Source organism: Protopterus annectens, chromosome 9.part0 (assembly GCF_019279795.1).
Source record: "Protopterus annectens isolate FY-2018-M chromosome 9.part0, PAN1.0, whole genome shotgun sequence".
Lineage (NCBI taxonomy): Eukaryota > Metazoa > Chordata > Ceratodontiformes > Protopteridae > Protopterus > Protopterus annectens.
The window spans coordinates 208318228-208336031 of NC_056743.1; the positions used below are offsets into that span (position 1 = coordinate 208318228).

The 17804-nt window shown below is 34.8% G+C and overlaps 1 protein-coding gene across 1 annotated transcript in view; it reads left to right on the plus strand.

The window, feature by feature from the left end:
• TSPAN32 (tetraspanin 32) overlaps nucleotides 1-16705 on the plus strand; it is a 1820558-nt gene extending 1803853 nt beyond the window's left edge. The window contains exon 8 of the mRNA XM_044082752.1: nucleotides 16093-16705. Coding sequence (XP_043938687.1) covers nucleotides 16093-16182 — 90 coding nt within the window. The 3' untranslated portion in view covers nucleotides 16183-16705. The remainder of the gene's footprint in view (nucleotides 1-16092) is intronic.
• The last annotated feature ends 1099 nt before the right edge of the window (nucleotides 16706-17804 follow it).

The window sequence follows — 17804 nt, forward strand, 5'->3', positions numbered from 1 at the left end:
CCAATGCAACAATCTTGCCGCATTAATATGCCTTCCAGTGTACAGGCCTTCTGCCATTATTATATCACACTCAGCAAAAAGATGTGCGACTGTTTCCAGTTTTGTTTTACAGAACCTATATTTGTCTGTTTCTTCACATGTTCACTGGACTTTGTAAACCAATGTGTATGAAGTCTACTGTCCTGAGCTGCCAATATTATTCTTTCAGCTTTTGGTTTAAATTCACCTCTTCTTAACTATTCCTGTGTCATATCCTGATTGACGTGAGGTTGTTCTAGGAGTTTTCTGTACTTGCCACTATATTTATGCCTTTTCCACATTTCTTGCCTTCTCATCTCATTCTTCTCCTTCTATTCTTTCTTTTTTTTCTGGCATATCCAGTTGCTTCCTGATTGACACTGATATCCTCTTACCAGACTAAGCAGGAAAGTCATCTTAGACTTGTTCTCTTCGGGTTTTAAAACTTTCAGTATGTTTGGATTTGGTGAGGTCAGCAGATATATATGCAGTCCTACAATTGCACATCTATATATACAATCAGTTTTGGGGGGCCCATATCTCCTTCAGAATGAGGAATATATAATCTTGGTATACACTAACATTTATATATCATTTGATGAGCATGAAACATTTTTCTTGTTGATAACATTTTTGGGAGAGTCGATTACCTAAAAAACTATAAATTAGAACAGGAAGAGCAAATCAGTTTATGGCTTGGACTTTGTTCTTAGATATCAGAGCTGTTTTCAATATTAATTTTAGTCTTCTAAAATATTCCTTAGTGAGTTTTATTCGCATTTGTTGATATTTTATTGTCGATCCTTCATCAATTCCCAAATACTTGTACACTCCTCCCTGCTCAAGTTCTTTTATATCCCATTCCTACCCCAGGCTGATGGTTTCTTTTTGGTGCTGCAGTTTTCCTGCTTTAAATGTTGCTTTTGCATAATTATCAAGACCAAATGACATTCCCATATCATCTGAGAAAGTTTTGATCACTTCCAATTGAGCTCCTCATCTGATGAACTATAAAGTTTTAAATCATCCACTAAAAGAAGATGAGAAGTCTTTATACTTTCTAGTTTTCTGGAAACTAAATTGTAACCGTAATCTGATCTGTTCAGTAGACAGCTTAATGGGTTAAGGACAAGACAGAAGAGCAGTAGTGACAAAGAATCACCCTGGAATATCCCCCTTTGAATTTTTATCTTTGCTTAATAAATTATGCTAGCATGGCTTAGCTGCAAAGTGGTTTGGCACCATTTCATGATCACTGTAATGTAACGGGTCAATGTAGGGTGTATCTAATATATCGATAAAGCACTCCTTTATCCATGAATGTGGAGTGTTTTCAAATGCTTTTTTGTAATCTGGCCATGCCATCCTTAAATTCTTTCCCTTTTTACAGTTCTGAATCATGTCTTTATTTAATAACAACAGTACCTTCGTTGAAGGTTGTACATCAGGGCTGGTAACTCGGCACGTAAAAATCAACTACCAATCATTAGCGGACCGGAGTTCCGCTGTGGCGACCCCTAACCAGGAAAATCCGAAAGACACAAACAAACTATCCTATGTTCCATGTGACATTTTGTTACCCTTTTTGTTCTATCACCATGACTGTTTTTTTTCTAAATGACTATAAACTCTGTTGACATCAGTATATAGTTTATATATTGTCAGAAGGCAACTTTTTGGTCTTTAGTTTTAAGGATAGCTTGCAGTTCATTCTTAAAGAGACGTATCATTTTCCTGTTGCCAACCAGATTGGTATCTGTTTGGGGTATGCATATAAGTAGCTTTTGCTCAGGGGCTAAAACTTTGTGTAAAGACATTAATACTTTTAGCCAGAAGTTAGGTACTGCATCTGTGCCCAAGATTTTTCATTTGGGAGCTTTTCTTGACTTTCTTTCAATTCCTCTGGTCTTTACTTTATCTCATTTCATATGCTGTACATTTGAACTTCTTACTGTTTCTTTTACTTTTCTATCCATTCGGCATCTTTGTTATGTTCCATATAGTCTTCATAGATATTTCTCTAAACTGTGTTTATTTCTTCTTTTTTGGTGTTTCTATTCCTTTTGCTTTGTTTCCCAATTCTCTATAAAACTTTGTTGGGTCATCAATGAATTGCTTATTTTGTACTTTTCTGTTGTATTTATCTTCATATTTTTTAAATTGTTCTGTCTGTGCTCTTTAGTTTATTATTTGCAATAGTGTGCAATACATCCTGGCCTGTACTAACAATGCACATTGCTTTTATTAGTCTGTCTTTAAAAGTACTTTTGTTGATCTGTTCTCTCTTCTATACTTTTCTAACAGTGACACTTCTCCTTTTCTAACAGTGACACTTCTCATCTTAATTCCGTTATTGTTTTCTCTGTTTGATACTTCCATGATGGCAGTTGATTTCGTTCCTTCCTTTCTCTTATTGCCCTGTATTTTTGTGGTGAGCCTTTATCTTTTATTCATTTAGCTACATAGAAATGCATCCTATTTGCTTCTGTTATATCACATGAATTTCTGTTAAAAGTCTTGATTACTGTGTTCATTTGGTTTATCATACTTCTAACATTTTGGGTCTTAACTGATTGTCTGCAATCTATTTCTTTCATTGATCTAAATATGTTTGTCCATCTCTATTAAATCAAAGAACTCTTCCCTTAGATCATTTTTGTTTCTAAACGGAGAGCACATTCTTTGTTATCTGTTTCCTGTGGGCATTCTACAGAAAGTTCCAGAATATCTTTCTGTGACATATTACCTTCAGCTGCATCCTGCATCATCTGTTGTTTTTTTCATATGGGAACTCACTAGTCTATCACTCCACAATATTGACTGCATCAGAGTTGCCACTGTTTCCTGCTCCTTCCCTTGCTGTGCAACTCCAACTGAACTTTTGTATTGGTCTTCTGCTGAAGGCTCTGGAATATTTTCATGTGGCAAGTGATCAGATGCTTCCCACTGTACCTGTTTCTCCTTAATTTGGGGACTCATTCTTCCATCATGCTGTGACATAACCAGAGATGAATTGTCTACACTAAATCATTCACTTCACTTTGTTTATTCAACTTATCCATTACTAAGCTTCTTTTCTACTTTTCCCCTTTCTTTTCTTATTTGTTGTATTGTGAAATTTTCCTTATCTGGATGCCTTTGCCAGTTATTTCCCTTCAAATAACTTTGGAGTTGCTTTTTTGTATTTATTACTTCTGCTTTCTTGTTTGCATAAATACTGCATCACATCAAATCTCTCTTTCTTTCTCATGTCCATATTTCTTCTTCATATGTCTCCGGCTCCACCTGTTTCTCCACTTCTCCTTACTTTGGGACTCATTATTCTGTCATGCAGTGGCATAACCTGTGTTAGACTTTCTATACTAAATCCTTCACTTTGCAGCTATTCCATAACTTTATCTTGTATTTAAGTTCTACTTTTCTAATCTTCTGTTCTGCATTCCCATTTTTGGATCTTATTTTTGTATTGTGAAATTTTCCATATCTGGGCACCTTTGTCTACATTTATCTTCAAATATGTTTAGAGCTGTTTGTTTGTTTTTTTTTTTGTATTTATTAGATTGGATTTTTCTTTGCATAAAAATTGCACTATGCCAGAGTTTTCTTTCCTTCCCATGTCTATATTTCTTTTTTATACTTTTCAAAAATATTTAGGTTTTGTTCTTTTCTATTTTTGCACTTAATCAGTTGCTTCTTTTCCCAAGTGGCTCAAGATTTATTGGTCTATATAATGTTTTTCATGCATCTGTTGCATTAATGAACACAAATTAGCATTTGAAGCTTTTGACATTTTTACTTGTGCAGGTATTTTTCTTTCTAATTTCTCTCTCAATCTTTTCGAATATCTTCTAGCTGGAAATTCTTACCTTCCATAATAGTAGCAATACATAATTTCTTTGTCATCCTCAGTAGTCCATCCTATCATTTTTATAGCTTTTTTAGGCCTGTCAGTTTTTGTGTTTTTTTGGACTACTACTTCATTCTACAACAGAGAGACCATCCTGTCTCTGAGCCTGGCCTACCCCTATTGTAGAAATGTTTCCATGTATTGAGGATTCTACACTGTCATCTTTGCCAGTCCCAGCACCAGTGCGCATACTAGGATTGGCCACTTTTCTATCCGGGACTTTTGTACCCAGCTGTCTTTTTATTTTTTAACTTACTTCTGTCTGCTATATAAAATATCGTTTATATACCAGTGTTGTCCTGGTGAATTCAGTTTCTGCAAATACTACTCTCCATTTCTTGCTGATTTTATCACCTCTCCATTTGGACCCACGGTAAGTTGATGCTAACGTGCTCTTAGTCCATTGACCGCTGTCCTTTTCATCATCTGCAGACCTCTTCATGAGAGTTGTGGAATCCTGCTATATATCCGTCTTGAAAGATGGGTCTTCACTCTTCTTTGAAAGCATGATTTTCCACCCCACCTCCGAAGAGCAAAATTTAGGATGAGGACCTCATATGCAGCCAGGACATGTGTTTTTGTGTGACAAGGGAGATGATCTTAGCTGGATAGAGTGGATATGATGTCATGCATATTGATCTACATGGTTTTATCTGCAGCTCCTCTGTTGCTGTGTGATTGTAGAATTATCCCTCACCTCCACTAGCGAATGCCTTGATCATAGGTAAACACATTCCTTCCATAATGAACAGGTTGACATTTGCCACTTATTTCTACCCTCTTCTGCTTAAAACCTCCATCACCAGCGTTAGTAATCAAACACCGCTATTTCACATACTTTAATTATTAGCCTATAGCCCTACTCAAGGTGCTTCTGGTATCAATTTACTTAGTTACTTAATTTATAATGCTTAATTTGCCCTTTGTAGTCATTACATTATGCTTTACTTTATCACAAATTTTAATTAACAGCTTTGATTCTGCCTTCTGACATTAGACTAAGAATAGGGTTACCACCTGTCCCACTTTGTGAGGGACAGTCCCTCTTTGGGCAGTTGTGTCCTGACAAAAAATTTAAAAAATGGCAAATGTCCTGAGATTGTAGGACAAAATTATTTCCTATATTTTATGTAATAGTTGCATAAAACAGTTATTCTGTATCTAAAATACCTAAATGTTATAACAAACAGAATAAGCAACTAAAATGCTACAAGAATAAGCTTTTATTTAGGCAAAAAAATTAAGTTCTATCCTTTGTACTGACCGTGGGTATATGTCGGCCTATAAAATCAGATGTTTGTACCGAAAATGTCCCACTTTGGCCATTTGAAAAGGTGGCAACCCTAACTAAGAAAGCCATCTTTCTTGATGGCATGACCATATTCACTTTTCACTAATGATTCTCCTTACTGCAATATCAAAAGATACAGCACTAAAGTTATTGCGCACTGTGGGATGCTGTACGTCACTAATGAAATAGAAATAGAAATAGATCTGTATTTCTCAGTTGTAAATAAATCAATTATCTTGTCTTTACGTTATGCACACATTACAGGTCACTAGCAATATTCTTTGGTTAAATAAGTCTAGTTTAGTCATCAGTTTCAATAACACTTATTTCACACATTTTAGATGAAAAGCAAAAGTGTATTAATTTATGTCAGAAAAATTGTCTCTGCACTTCCATTGTTTACCAAGACATTGGCCCCACAGCACTGCATTATAGGTATATTAACCTCTGTTTCTCTTCAGCATGGTTTAATATTAAAAACATTGTTCATCTTCTGTGTTCAGTTAAAAGTTCTTCCTTATTTGTCATTGTAGCATGTTTGCTTTCTGATGTATGCATGTAATGCAAGCAAAGCATTTCATGCAGATGTTTGTGAATAATGTCTGCATGTGCATGAGCTGACCAATATTCTGAACCCTTCCAAAGTTGGGAATATGGCTCCTGTAAATAGTTTCTATCAGAATTTATAACTATTTGTGTCTTAAGTACTCACTTATAAAAATGTATCTATCCACATGCTATAGTTACTTTTGCATTATTGTTATTCAGTAAGTCTGTTCATGCCGAACAAAATTATAACAAATATTATAGCTTTATTATTTTATATATTACACCGTTTCTTTGCTAAAATGTTCTTTTAGCAACAGACGGTGTTAGTTTCCTTAAGTTAAAATACTAAGATAAACACACTGTAATAGAATGCTGAAGTTGTCAACCTCACTTTGGGTTCATGCTTCTAAGTACCTCTTATTCTTAATTCTGTCATGACTTCCTCTGCACCCAACCCCCCTTAAATGCATAACTAATTTCATATGTAAGATAGATACGGAATATTCTATATTCCAAGAAAGACCCAGCTAAGCTAGAATTTTCACTGTGTAATACCTTAAAACTCTTATAGTAGAGGCCCATGAGATATATGAAAATTACCTCTTAAGGACATAATAGTGCTTCAGCTATGTGGCTTCTGACTTTTTTTACTTTCTAAGTCTTTATTTGTGCATTCGGGCCAAAAAAGCCAAACCCCACTGCTTGTCTGTCCATAAATATTAAGTCCCTGAAAAGTATTCCAAAGAACATCTAGTAAACGTCAGGCTTGGTCTTAAGCTCTGTTTCCCAAGTGTATCCCAACAAACCAGTCATGCTTTGCTGACTTGCTCAAGAAAAGGGCAAAACTTGGCATGTCTGCAGCTAGTAGAGATTGGATTTATTGAACTGAATGTACCAGTAAAGCCTTAAAAACTGAAAAGTCATGGGCATTCAGAAGCCAGGTAACTGAAATATTACTACATCCTTAAAGATCATTCTGTTAGCTTCATTTGTTTATGTATGTATGCATTTATTTTTTGGGCTGTAAGTATACTTTTTCTGAAAACCATTTTATTAGCGATGAGGACTGGCTACTCCATTGTTTTTGCAAGATTTTTATCCACATTAGAAGATCTGATATACCTTAAACCTCTTATAATCTCCAGTCCATGTTAGCATAGTAATTCCCAAGAACAGTTTGTTCTTGTCACCCTATCTCAACTACACCACGTTTTCCTTAGTTTGCAGTTCTTGCCTCCAAAGTTCCAGTCATGTACAGTTTTTTGCAGTATCAGTTGTTCATCTTTCACTTAGCATCTCATTTAATGGGCATCCTTTTGGCTTTAATTCATTTGTGTCATAAACTGTATTACTACTATTATTTGTTATCTGCTAAACACCTTCAAACCTGAGGGTTCCATCATCCATTCTCAGTTTTATATGTCTCTGGTTGCTTTGGTCAATAGGATTTTATTGGCAGTAGTACTGAATTGGATTGCGTTTAAATTCTTTAATTGTCCATATCTAAACACTCTGCCATGACTTCTTCCTTCTGGGTGGTCCTACATAGTATAGTTCATAGCTTCACTTAGATACATATACCCTTACATTATGACAAGGTAATGATTCAGAAGAGGTGGGAAGCCACGATGGTGCACCAGTTAGCGTTGCCACCTCACAGCAAGTGTTTCTCCGGTTTGATCCTTGACTGGGATGCCTTCTGTGCGTAGTCCACATGTCCTCCCTGTGGTTGCGTGAGTTTCCTCCAGGTGCTCTGGTTTCTTCCCACATCCCAAAGACATGCTGTAGGTGGACTGGACACTAAATTAGCCCTAGCTGTGAGTGTGTGTGTGTGTGTGTGTGTGTGTGTGTGTGTGTGTGTGTGTGTGTGTGTGTGTGTGTGTGTGTGTGTCTTCTGTGGAAGGTTAGGCGCTGGGCTGGCAACTCGATACTGTAAAAGTCCACTGCCAATCATGAGCGGACAGGTGATCCGCTGTGGCGACCCCTAACTGGGAAAAGCTGAAAGAAGAAGCAGCTTAGACCAAGTTGCATGACAGCAAGTACTTTAAAATAATTACTTGTATTATAGTATCTGTAAGATGTGCTAGAATTTAAATGTAAAAATCCTATATTTTAAGTACCCGTTTTCACAGTGTCTGGCTAACTAAACATCTTTGTTTAAGCCTGTCATTTCAGTATGTATACATACATACATGTGTGTGTGTAGATATATATATATATATATATATATATATATATATGTATATATATTGCAATACTGAAAATGTAAACTGTTAGGGAACATATATTTTCTATGTAAGGAACTTTGGGTAATTGAGTGGCATTGTGAAAGTTGATGTACAATTCCAAAAATCGTAGTTGTACCTGTATTGTTCACAGTTCAAAGTGGGATAAGAGCTTACCAGATATTACTCCACAGTCTTTGCCTTGCTACAAAATATTGGCCGTTATGCCATCACAGCAACATTAGAAATGGTGCCAAAAACTTGGAACTGTATCCTCCTTTATAAACTATGTTAAAAGTAGCTGCACAAATATAGTCCTTGGTAACACAGACTAAGGTACATTTTTCATGTCCAGTATATGTCACACAACAAGATATTTATAAAACTATTGATGATATTGAAGTATATATAAAAATGAGCTATAAATATACTAGCACTATAAAGAATAAGCCACCATGGTGGCACAATAAACAGTCAGCATAAGATGATACACGTCATCCACAAACCATCTTAACTCAGTAGAAAAATAATATACAAGTAAAATACATCAAGCTTTTATGAAGATAAGCTAATGTCTAAAACAAAAGGCACAGCAAGATTGTCTTTGATTATAGCAGAACGCTAGAGAGGAAAAACTACGACTGTATTAAACATTTGATACTTTGGCAAATATATTCTGCTCATCATCTTACACCCCTGAACATTATAGGCAGTTGCCCATATTATGGATTTTCTTTATGTAATATTTTTACATTTATTAATCTGCTGGACATTTAAATGAACTAGTCTGTCTGGGACATTTTCAAACATGAAGCTGTCCAGACAATAGAGCAAGAGTAAATGCAACATATATGGAAAATTTAAAGTACCAGACAGCATGTTTTTAAAAGGAGAGAAAGAAACTAGAGTAGGGCCTACCTGTGAAAGAAAACTAAGCAGACATGAGGTGAAAATGCAAAATCCACATAAAACGTGACCATTGGTCAGGATTGAAATGTGGACCTTGACATTGTAAGGAAGAAAGTTTAAATACTGAACAATGTAACACTTGCTCTGTTGACTTCAGTATTTCTGGCAGTATGTCACATAGCATAAGGAATAATCTAATGAAAACATACATACATACATATATATTTTAACTAAAAAAAAAAAAAACATTACTACTGAGCATGCTATATTATTATACATACATAAGTAGGGTGCCAGGCAAAAATGCAGCACCTTAGTGATCAACTTTCTAAACTGCAATCAATGTGTGCTGTAGATGGAAGGTAAATGAGGACTTCCTCTGTTTCAGAAAAGTTATCTTATTCTGAGGTACAGCAGTCTCACTGTCCCCCACTCTAACAGTTTCTGGATGAAGTTTTCTGCAAAAAAAAAAAAAAGTTTTAGAATTTGCTGCATTAGTTTTATCTTGCATCCTTCCAACACCCAGAATGCGATTCATTTCAAGATCACATTTACAATAAGTGGACAGTTTGTACTGTGGGAAATTATCGTATTCTGCCCTATTCTTCGGGTTTGTCCTTGCATATCTTTCTTGCAAACAGAACCAAACCAATATCCCTCAACAGCCTCTAATTTTGCAGAATGTCCCTAATTTTGTTTTGTATTTTAACCCAGCCCCTCATATTTTTTTTTTTTTTGATTTTCTGGTAAATCACTAAGGATTACAGATGGTCAGTAATGCCAATATTTGAGTTTTATAGTACTTATTACTCAGAAAATGCATGCTGATGCAGAACTTGTTGTTTTATTAACTTTCTAAGAGAGTTAGAATAAAATGTAAAAGTTGTCCCTTTTGGGTTTTTTCACATAATTATTTTTTGGCTTTGTCCAGAATTCTTGAGCAGAGATTTTGAAAGGTATGCTTCAGACCACCTGGAAGCTGGCCAGGCTTCTTTACTGAGAAACAATGGGAAAGGCCACACCTAACACTGCTCCTCTAATTTTAAGCTTTCTGGTTGCAGCCTTACTTTCCTTTATTGTCAGCATAACCCAGTCCACTTGGCCATTATCCAGGTTTCCATATTAAGTTACAATGAGAAGTGTCATACCAAACACTGTCCCTCTAATTTTAAATTTGCTGGTTACAGCAACCACAAGATCACATTTAAGGTTTTCACTCTCGATTTGAATTGTAGATAAAACTAAGGTCTCGAAGAAATGATAAAATACTTGCAATGCATTCTTCCATTTATCATACTTTATTGCTTACAAATGAACAAGTAAGACCTCTAGGATAAAGGTTGTTTAACTCCAAACTCTGAAGAACAAATAAAATAAAAGGAAACCAAACCAACACGGCAGAGTGTAAATGCTTTTGTGGAGAACACCTGCTTCATCAGACCATAAAATCAGTTATAACCACACAAATATATATATATATATATATATATATATATATATATATATATATATATATATATATATACTAACAACAATTTGTAATCAAACATTTCATCTGAATAGTAAAATACTTCATGCAATTAGTTACACAATCTATGAGCCTTTAGAGCTGGTTTTAAAGGTATATTAACATTTAAACCCTGTGTTCTATGAGCTCTCAAGGCTACTATCCATTTAAGTTTAGCCATTTCTAACCTATTGGCTAAGTCACCTACATGTTTATCATTACAAACTAATTGCAATACTAAAAATAAAAAAAATTAATGAGTATTATTGGCAATATGTTGTATTAGGGCATTACAGGTATTACCTGTACAAATGTCGCTAACATGTTGTAAAATGCTTTCTTTAAAATGACAAGTTGTCTTGCTCACATAGAATCCACTGCATTTCTGACAGATTGCAAGATGTACTAAATTACTGCTACAATAATATGCATAAAACCTTGGAATAATTTTTTTGCTTGTAACAGGATGGATAAAAGATTTGATTTTAGAAATAAAACTACAAGCTTTACAGGGAAGACATGGATATGTACCCAACATATCATAAACACTTCTAAAAGTTCCTATAATGCTTTTGCATCTATAACAAAGCTGACATTTTAGAGAATGATTGTTTTTGAAAATTAAATTAGGATTATTGCCCTTACACTCCAAAGGCTATCATCAGTCATTAAGATGGGCCAATTATTTCTTACTACATCACAAATCAAGCTAATATTATTGCAACAGATAAAAACTATCTTAGTTGATCTTGTCATCAGTGTTTGGTATTTCTATATGTTCCTCTAACAGAGGAAAAATAGGGATGGGCTCCTTGTTCCCGTAATAAACCAGCATCACTAGGTAACCCATTAAGTTCAGCTGTAGAATAGCCTCTATCAATAACATTTTGATGCAACCTTCTCAAAGAAGTATTCAATTGTGCATCATTTGTATAAAGTCTAGATAGCCTCTTGGATTGTTCCAGAACAATGCTAGAATATATATGATTAGGGTGCATAATGCTACAATATAAAAGACCATTCTTCCAACATGGTTTTCTGAGTAAAGTAGTATTAAGATGGTCATCTTTAGATTTAGGAAGACATGCATCAAGAAACTCAATGCTATCAAAAGAAAAGTTAACAGTAAATCTTAAAAAAGTGGTGCTATTTCCAAATATTATACAAGTCCATGCAAGTCTGACACCAACCATTCCAAAGTGAAAAAAAAAAAGTCATCCACAAACCTACCATAATACTTGATGGAAGATGTATACATATGTGACTTAAGAACATAATTCTGCTCCCATTGCTCCAACACTAAGGTGGCATAACTGTTGGCACAAATCGTAGCCATTGTAACTCCTCTTTGTTGAACATGATATTCTTTTTCAAAAACAAAAAATTATTTTCTAATATTAAATCTAGAAACATACATATTACTGAGCTAGTATTATGGGGATAATTGCTATGATGTGAAAGAAACTAAACCTACTCCCTCCATATTGGGGATAATAGTGAACAACGTTTGTACATCCATTGTCACTAATATACAATCTGAGATATCAGTGCATTGACTAACACAATAAATAAAGAATTCAGAAAATGTTCAGTATCCCTCAGGACTGATGGAGATTTAGCTAAGACTGGTTAAAGTTTATCTTCCATAAATGCTGATAAATATTGAGTTATCCAGCCATTACCAGAAACAATGGGATGCATGGGAAATCTCTCTAAGCTCTTGTGAATTTCAGGAAACTCATGTATATGGTTGGCTTGTTGGTAAGTAAGAAATTATATTGTTCATAAGTTATTAATTGATTCATAAGTAAATCATATAGCTCATTAAGTACACTACATATAATTCTTTTCAATCTGGGTCTTAGAAATACATAAATAGGTCTCTAAGTCAGATAAATGTTGATGCATAGCATCTAAATAAAATGAATTGTCCATCACAATGACCACAACACCTTTATCAGCCAGTCATATATGTACCCTGGTGTTTCCTTTCAGTTGTTTTAGAGCAATTGGTTATCACTAGTTACATTATAATATCTACCTGGACATGGATTATTACATATCTCATATATGTTTGACTCATACACTTTTACTGTGTAGAGCAAAGAACAGGATTAAAAGTGCTAGCTGCACATAATACCTTAGTAGAATCATTCACATTGTTCAGTGGGAACATAGACTGTAACCTAGCCCTTCTAGCAAACATATGCAAATCCAAAATGACATCCATTTACTCAGATCCTTTTATGGGTATAAAAGAAAGTCCTTTGTTCAACAAAGAAAATTCTACTTGAGTCCATTTAGCTGAGGAGATGTTATAAACTCAAGTCAGTTTATCATTATCTTTGCTTTGTTGTTCTAATGTTCCATGGATGCTTTCCATTTTAATCTCCCTCTGCTCTGCGAATGCTCCCCTCGAGGCATCCTGAGTTCTTAAAGCTACGGGTAGCACTGAAAATTTTGTCATGGAAAAAGGGGATGGGTACACCATAGATATAGAGGCAACAGTACCATAGTCTTCTTATGAGCTTCAAGATCTAAAGAACTGGAGGTAATGTTCTTCGGATATATTAATGGAAGCTACATTAGAAGCACTCTCAATTAAATTATATGTAGCATTCGTCGTATCAGTTCTTTCAGTACCATTGGAGGCTCCCTGGGGCCATACAAATATATGACCAATTTAAAATCATTGATCTTATGCTCAATTTTCCACTGTTTCTGTTGAGGTAGCCTGATTTAATAAGTATGAATATTGTTGCATAAATCATCCAGTTTCAATAAACATAAATGTGTAACATATGTGGTTCTCATCTTATGTAACAAAGCATTAACAGTTTCATAAAGTTCCAACTCCATTGGTTTAAAAAAGTTAATTAATTTCAAATAGTTAAAACCTTGTTCAGTGTTAAGTGCTTCCCATTGTTTAAGAGCTCGGGGAACTCATCAACATAGGTAAGTATTTTATAAATGCAAAGTCCTCTGAGAATTATCCTATGGCGCAGATAAGCTTCCATCACTTGATTCATTTCATACAATTTGTTCTCCAGATATTTCAGTTCACCTTAGAACTGATCCATATTCTCACATGCCTCTTTAGTGTTCCTTGAATTGTCCAATAATTCAGGCTCAAAAATAGATTATCTTTCACATTCAATAACTTATTATAACAGTCAAAACATTTAACCATTCCCGAGCCGCAAGGATTATAGTCAGACTTAATGTCCAAACTCTCTGCCATGTATATTTTACTCTGCCATGTTGGTTTGGTTTCCTTTTATTTTATATAAATTCAATTGTTTTCTTGCTTTGAGGGGAAGTTCATATTCATCTAGGATTAATGCTTCCCTCCCCATATCCAAACAAATACTTGTGATGTGGTATTTGCATCAGAGTAGCAGCTGTTTCTTTCATTTCTTTTCAACCTACTGCACCATTTTCTGTTCTTCCAGGACTCCTCCTTGCTGGTTAACTTGGGTCTGCAAGCCATTCAGTTCTATCACCTCCTCCCTTTGTAATAGCAAAAACAATGTATCTATTTAAACTACTACTTTCTCCTCAGATATATGATAACTTTAATTCATTTTCATGGTGAATTCTCTAGGTTGACAGAAGCTGTCACTCTATACTATCAGCTTGTAAGTGTCTCTGGTACAATGTCACCACCACCAACTGACTTTAAACTGTTTTAGGATCCATACCTCATTCCTCTAACACAGCACTGAATGAATCTTCCCTGCTTCCCTTCTTTTTAAATAAATCATGTTTATTCATTTAAAGAAATGGGTCCTCAGTCTTCTTTATTCATGTCATCATTTCAGACATCACAATTGCTGTCTTTTTCATTTTTCTGTCCTGCACTTAGAAAATATTGTGGCCTGCTGACTTCATTCATTTCAAGATCACAGTGCTATCACAGTGCTATTTCTGAAAACTATAAACCCCATTCAGAGAAGCTGTAGGATGCCTGCCTCTTCCTTATGGTCTAGATTTGCACACCTGCAATTCACCTCTGCATCTCAACAGCTACACTTCTCCAGGGTGGTATCCATTGTTATGGTGTTAAATTATGTGAATAGGTTTGAGAGGTATACACTAAAGCTGCTTATGTTTTTGTTCTGTTAATGTACCTTTGCTTCTGCAATCCTTTACATCTGCAGTTGTATATTAATCATTAATCTTTGTTAACTTGCATTTCCTCATGCTCAACCATAATTGTCATAACCCCAATCATTTCTGTATTTTAAAAATTCCTTTTTTTTACCTGTGTTACGCTTCCTAATTTGATTCACTCCGTTTGTTCTAGTTAGGTGTTACTTTATTACCTGTTTGCACAATACCAAGTGTATTTTAAGCATTTCTGTGTGAATATTTCAGAATGTTACTTGTCTGTAAATAAATTTAACACCTAACTGAAATACATCTGTTGAAATCTACTTTGGTGTTCATTAATCAAGTGGTTGTTTTACGCTGCAGGTGAAAAGGCTTTGTGACAGTATAGCAAAGAATGTTCCGATTTTAGTCCTATTCCCTGTTGCTGAGTAAATCTATTTTCGAATTGATTGATTGGTCCATTGATATGTTTTTTGTTTATCTGTTATACTTTAGAAGGTAGATAATCTTTCTTTGGCTGTCTGCTTTTGGATTGGACCCAGGGAAGAAAGCTTCTTTGAGGACATTCAAACTATCACAATGTTTAGCACATATAAAACAAAGCACCCTAAGGTAGTTGGTTGGTACAGCAGTAAACAAACAAAAATTAGGAGTTCATGTTAAGAATGGCCAGTACCACTATAGACAGCAACAGAACACAAGTATCACATAAGTGTCTGAGTCAGAATTTTCTGCCTTATCCCATATTAACCAGAAATAAGCATATATTGCATCCCATTACACTATCTTCAGATTAAAACATTTTTAACTCATACAAACCACTGCACCTTCCCAAACCTAGATGGTAAAGCTGTCTTTCAAAAGAGATGTTATGACCAAAGTCCCATTTGTATGAGTTTATGGCTGCTCAGATGGATATAAAAGATCCAATGACACGTATCGAAAAGTAGGGAAGTTACCTGGTCTTCTGGCCACATTTTCCCTAGTGAGTGCAAGTACAATCTTAGGTCTTCCATGAAAGGATCCCACCAGCCTAGTGAGACTAACACAGTCAATGAATACTAAGTAAGTAAATAGATTTAATCATGTGATTTAATTAGCATATAAATGTGAGGTTTGTATGTGGTGCAACCAGGTCTGAAGAAGTTCTATATGAATGAAAGCGCTTACCGGTTATTTTTATTTTATTAAAAGTGTGTGTTTTATTGCCGTTTGTCATCTGATTAATGCATTAAATAGCTTTATAGAATGTAGAGTTTATTAGTGACTGAGATTGATCTAATAAAATGAAACAATACGATTCACCATCAGTGCCACATATAACATATGAATGTCGCATAATCCTTTGTATTATGGTTCATGATCATTACATTTTCATTAGTGTTTCTGTTAAGGCAAGGGTCTAGATTTGGAAAGGATTTCTAATCACTTCTTCGATCACTGAAGAATCTTAAAATGTCTTTTAAAAGTTAAATACTTCATGCTACTATGTGTGCGTGTGTGTGTGTGTGTGTGTTTTCAGTTTTGTGACGCACACTAACATTTCTTTCATCCTTTTTCTTTCTGTTTCAAGGTATACGGCATGGTCCTTACTTCATTTCTTTATTTCCTCACACGTTTGAGAGCTGAAGGAAACTATGGACTAACTTCAGATGCCCTCTAACCATGAAGTTATTAATGATATCTCAGTGATCTGGTGATGTGGCTTGGGACCCACTTATTCTTTACATTCTCTGGGAACACTGATACTGAAAAACCACTGATGGACACGTACCTTTTTTTTCTTAAGTGACCAGAAAAAAGACAATTCTTAGACTTCATACAGGAAATTCATTGTATATGGAAACACAGATTCGACCATTTGTATCATGCTAAGTTATAATCTATTTATGGAGGATTCAAAATAACTTGTACAACTGTAACATAACCATACCGTGATGTGGACACTGCCCATTTATTTAACTTACAGCAGGATTACAGAATTAATTTTGTTAGACTGCAGATATCAGAACGTCATTGCAATACTTTGTCTGAATTTTGTAGTGCTGTTCAGACCTAATGAAGTCATAAAAGATTGCTTCCCTTTTAATGATGTAATGTTGCCTAGGAGTTTTGAATACTCCATTTACGGTTAGGTTTTGTTTCCATTAGTGCATAATAAGCAATAAAGTTAGTAACACCATAAAGCGTGCCTATTGTGTATTCAGTACAACTGATTGAAACAAATGCAGTCACAGCAAGAAACCAGCAATAGACTATTCTGAATTAACACATTAACTAAACCAGCAAGATAAAACATGAATATGTTATAATTTTACACTCTTTTTTTTCAGGCACTAATTTAGATATTGCAGACATTTTTACACTTTCATTTTGCTTTTCAAAAAGCAATAGCCAAAATATAACAATTTTGTATATTGTACTTGGCATTGCCGATTGTTGAGAATTTAACTTGCCACAACCTATTTAAACAAGAAATCTTGTGTATGTGCACAGAAACATTGTACTTCTCAGCAGAGCTTGCAGTTTAAAAAGTTGAATGCTCTTCTTTGACACCAAAATAATAGAAAGTTGTGGTTCTTTCTTCCCACCAACCACTTTGATTCACTGTCATGTGGTAAGTAGTATGCATTTATATGGGAAAAAGAGCAAACCTCGGTCGCATCTATCCATTCTTCTGGCAGTTCTGTTCGATGTTATAACTCCAGTGACTGTTATTGATAAAGAATAATGGATTTCTTATAACCCTAGCCAAACTGGTATAACAGTAAAAATTCCCCCTAAAATTTTTCTAGGACAGACTCTCATACCCTGCATCTCTGAGCAGGATAAAGTATGTGTTAGAAATGAAAATTTGATTACTTTCTCTGCACCTTCATTAACTGGTATGATGTTGCATTCGGTATCTGGATATTCTCTTCAGAGTTTATACTTTCTAAAGTATTAATGCTGCAGTATTACACAAGTCAGCCATATAGTTTCTAAATCATATTAGCACTATAATTTTTAACTGCACACAGCCTTCCCTATAGAAGAGAAATACTCAGGATCAGATTACTTGCTACAGGACAGTTTGGTTAAATCTCTTTATAGATGAATTTTTTTTATGCAAATGTAACATTTGAATGAAATGTCACTTGCATATGTTAATGATTTTTGTGTTGATAGCAAGGATTCAAGATATTGTCAGTTTACCATTGGAGTTTGTAAGGTTTAGCTTTAGTATTATGTTAGGCTCAGGTTTAGGATTGCATCAAGTAGAAAGACAGGATTAGAATAAGAATT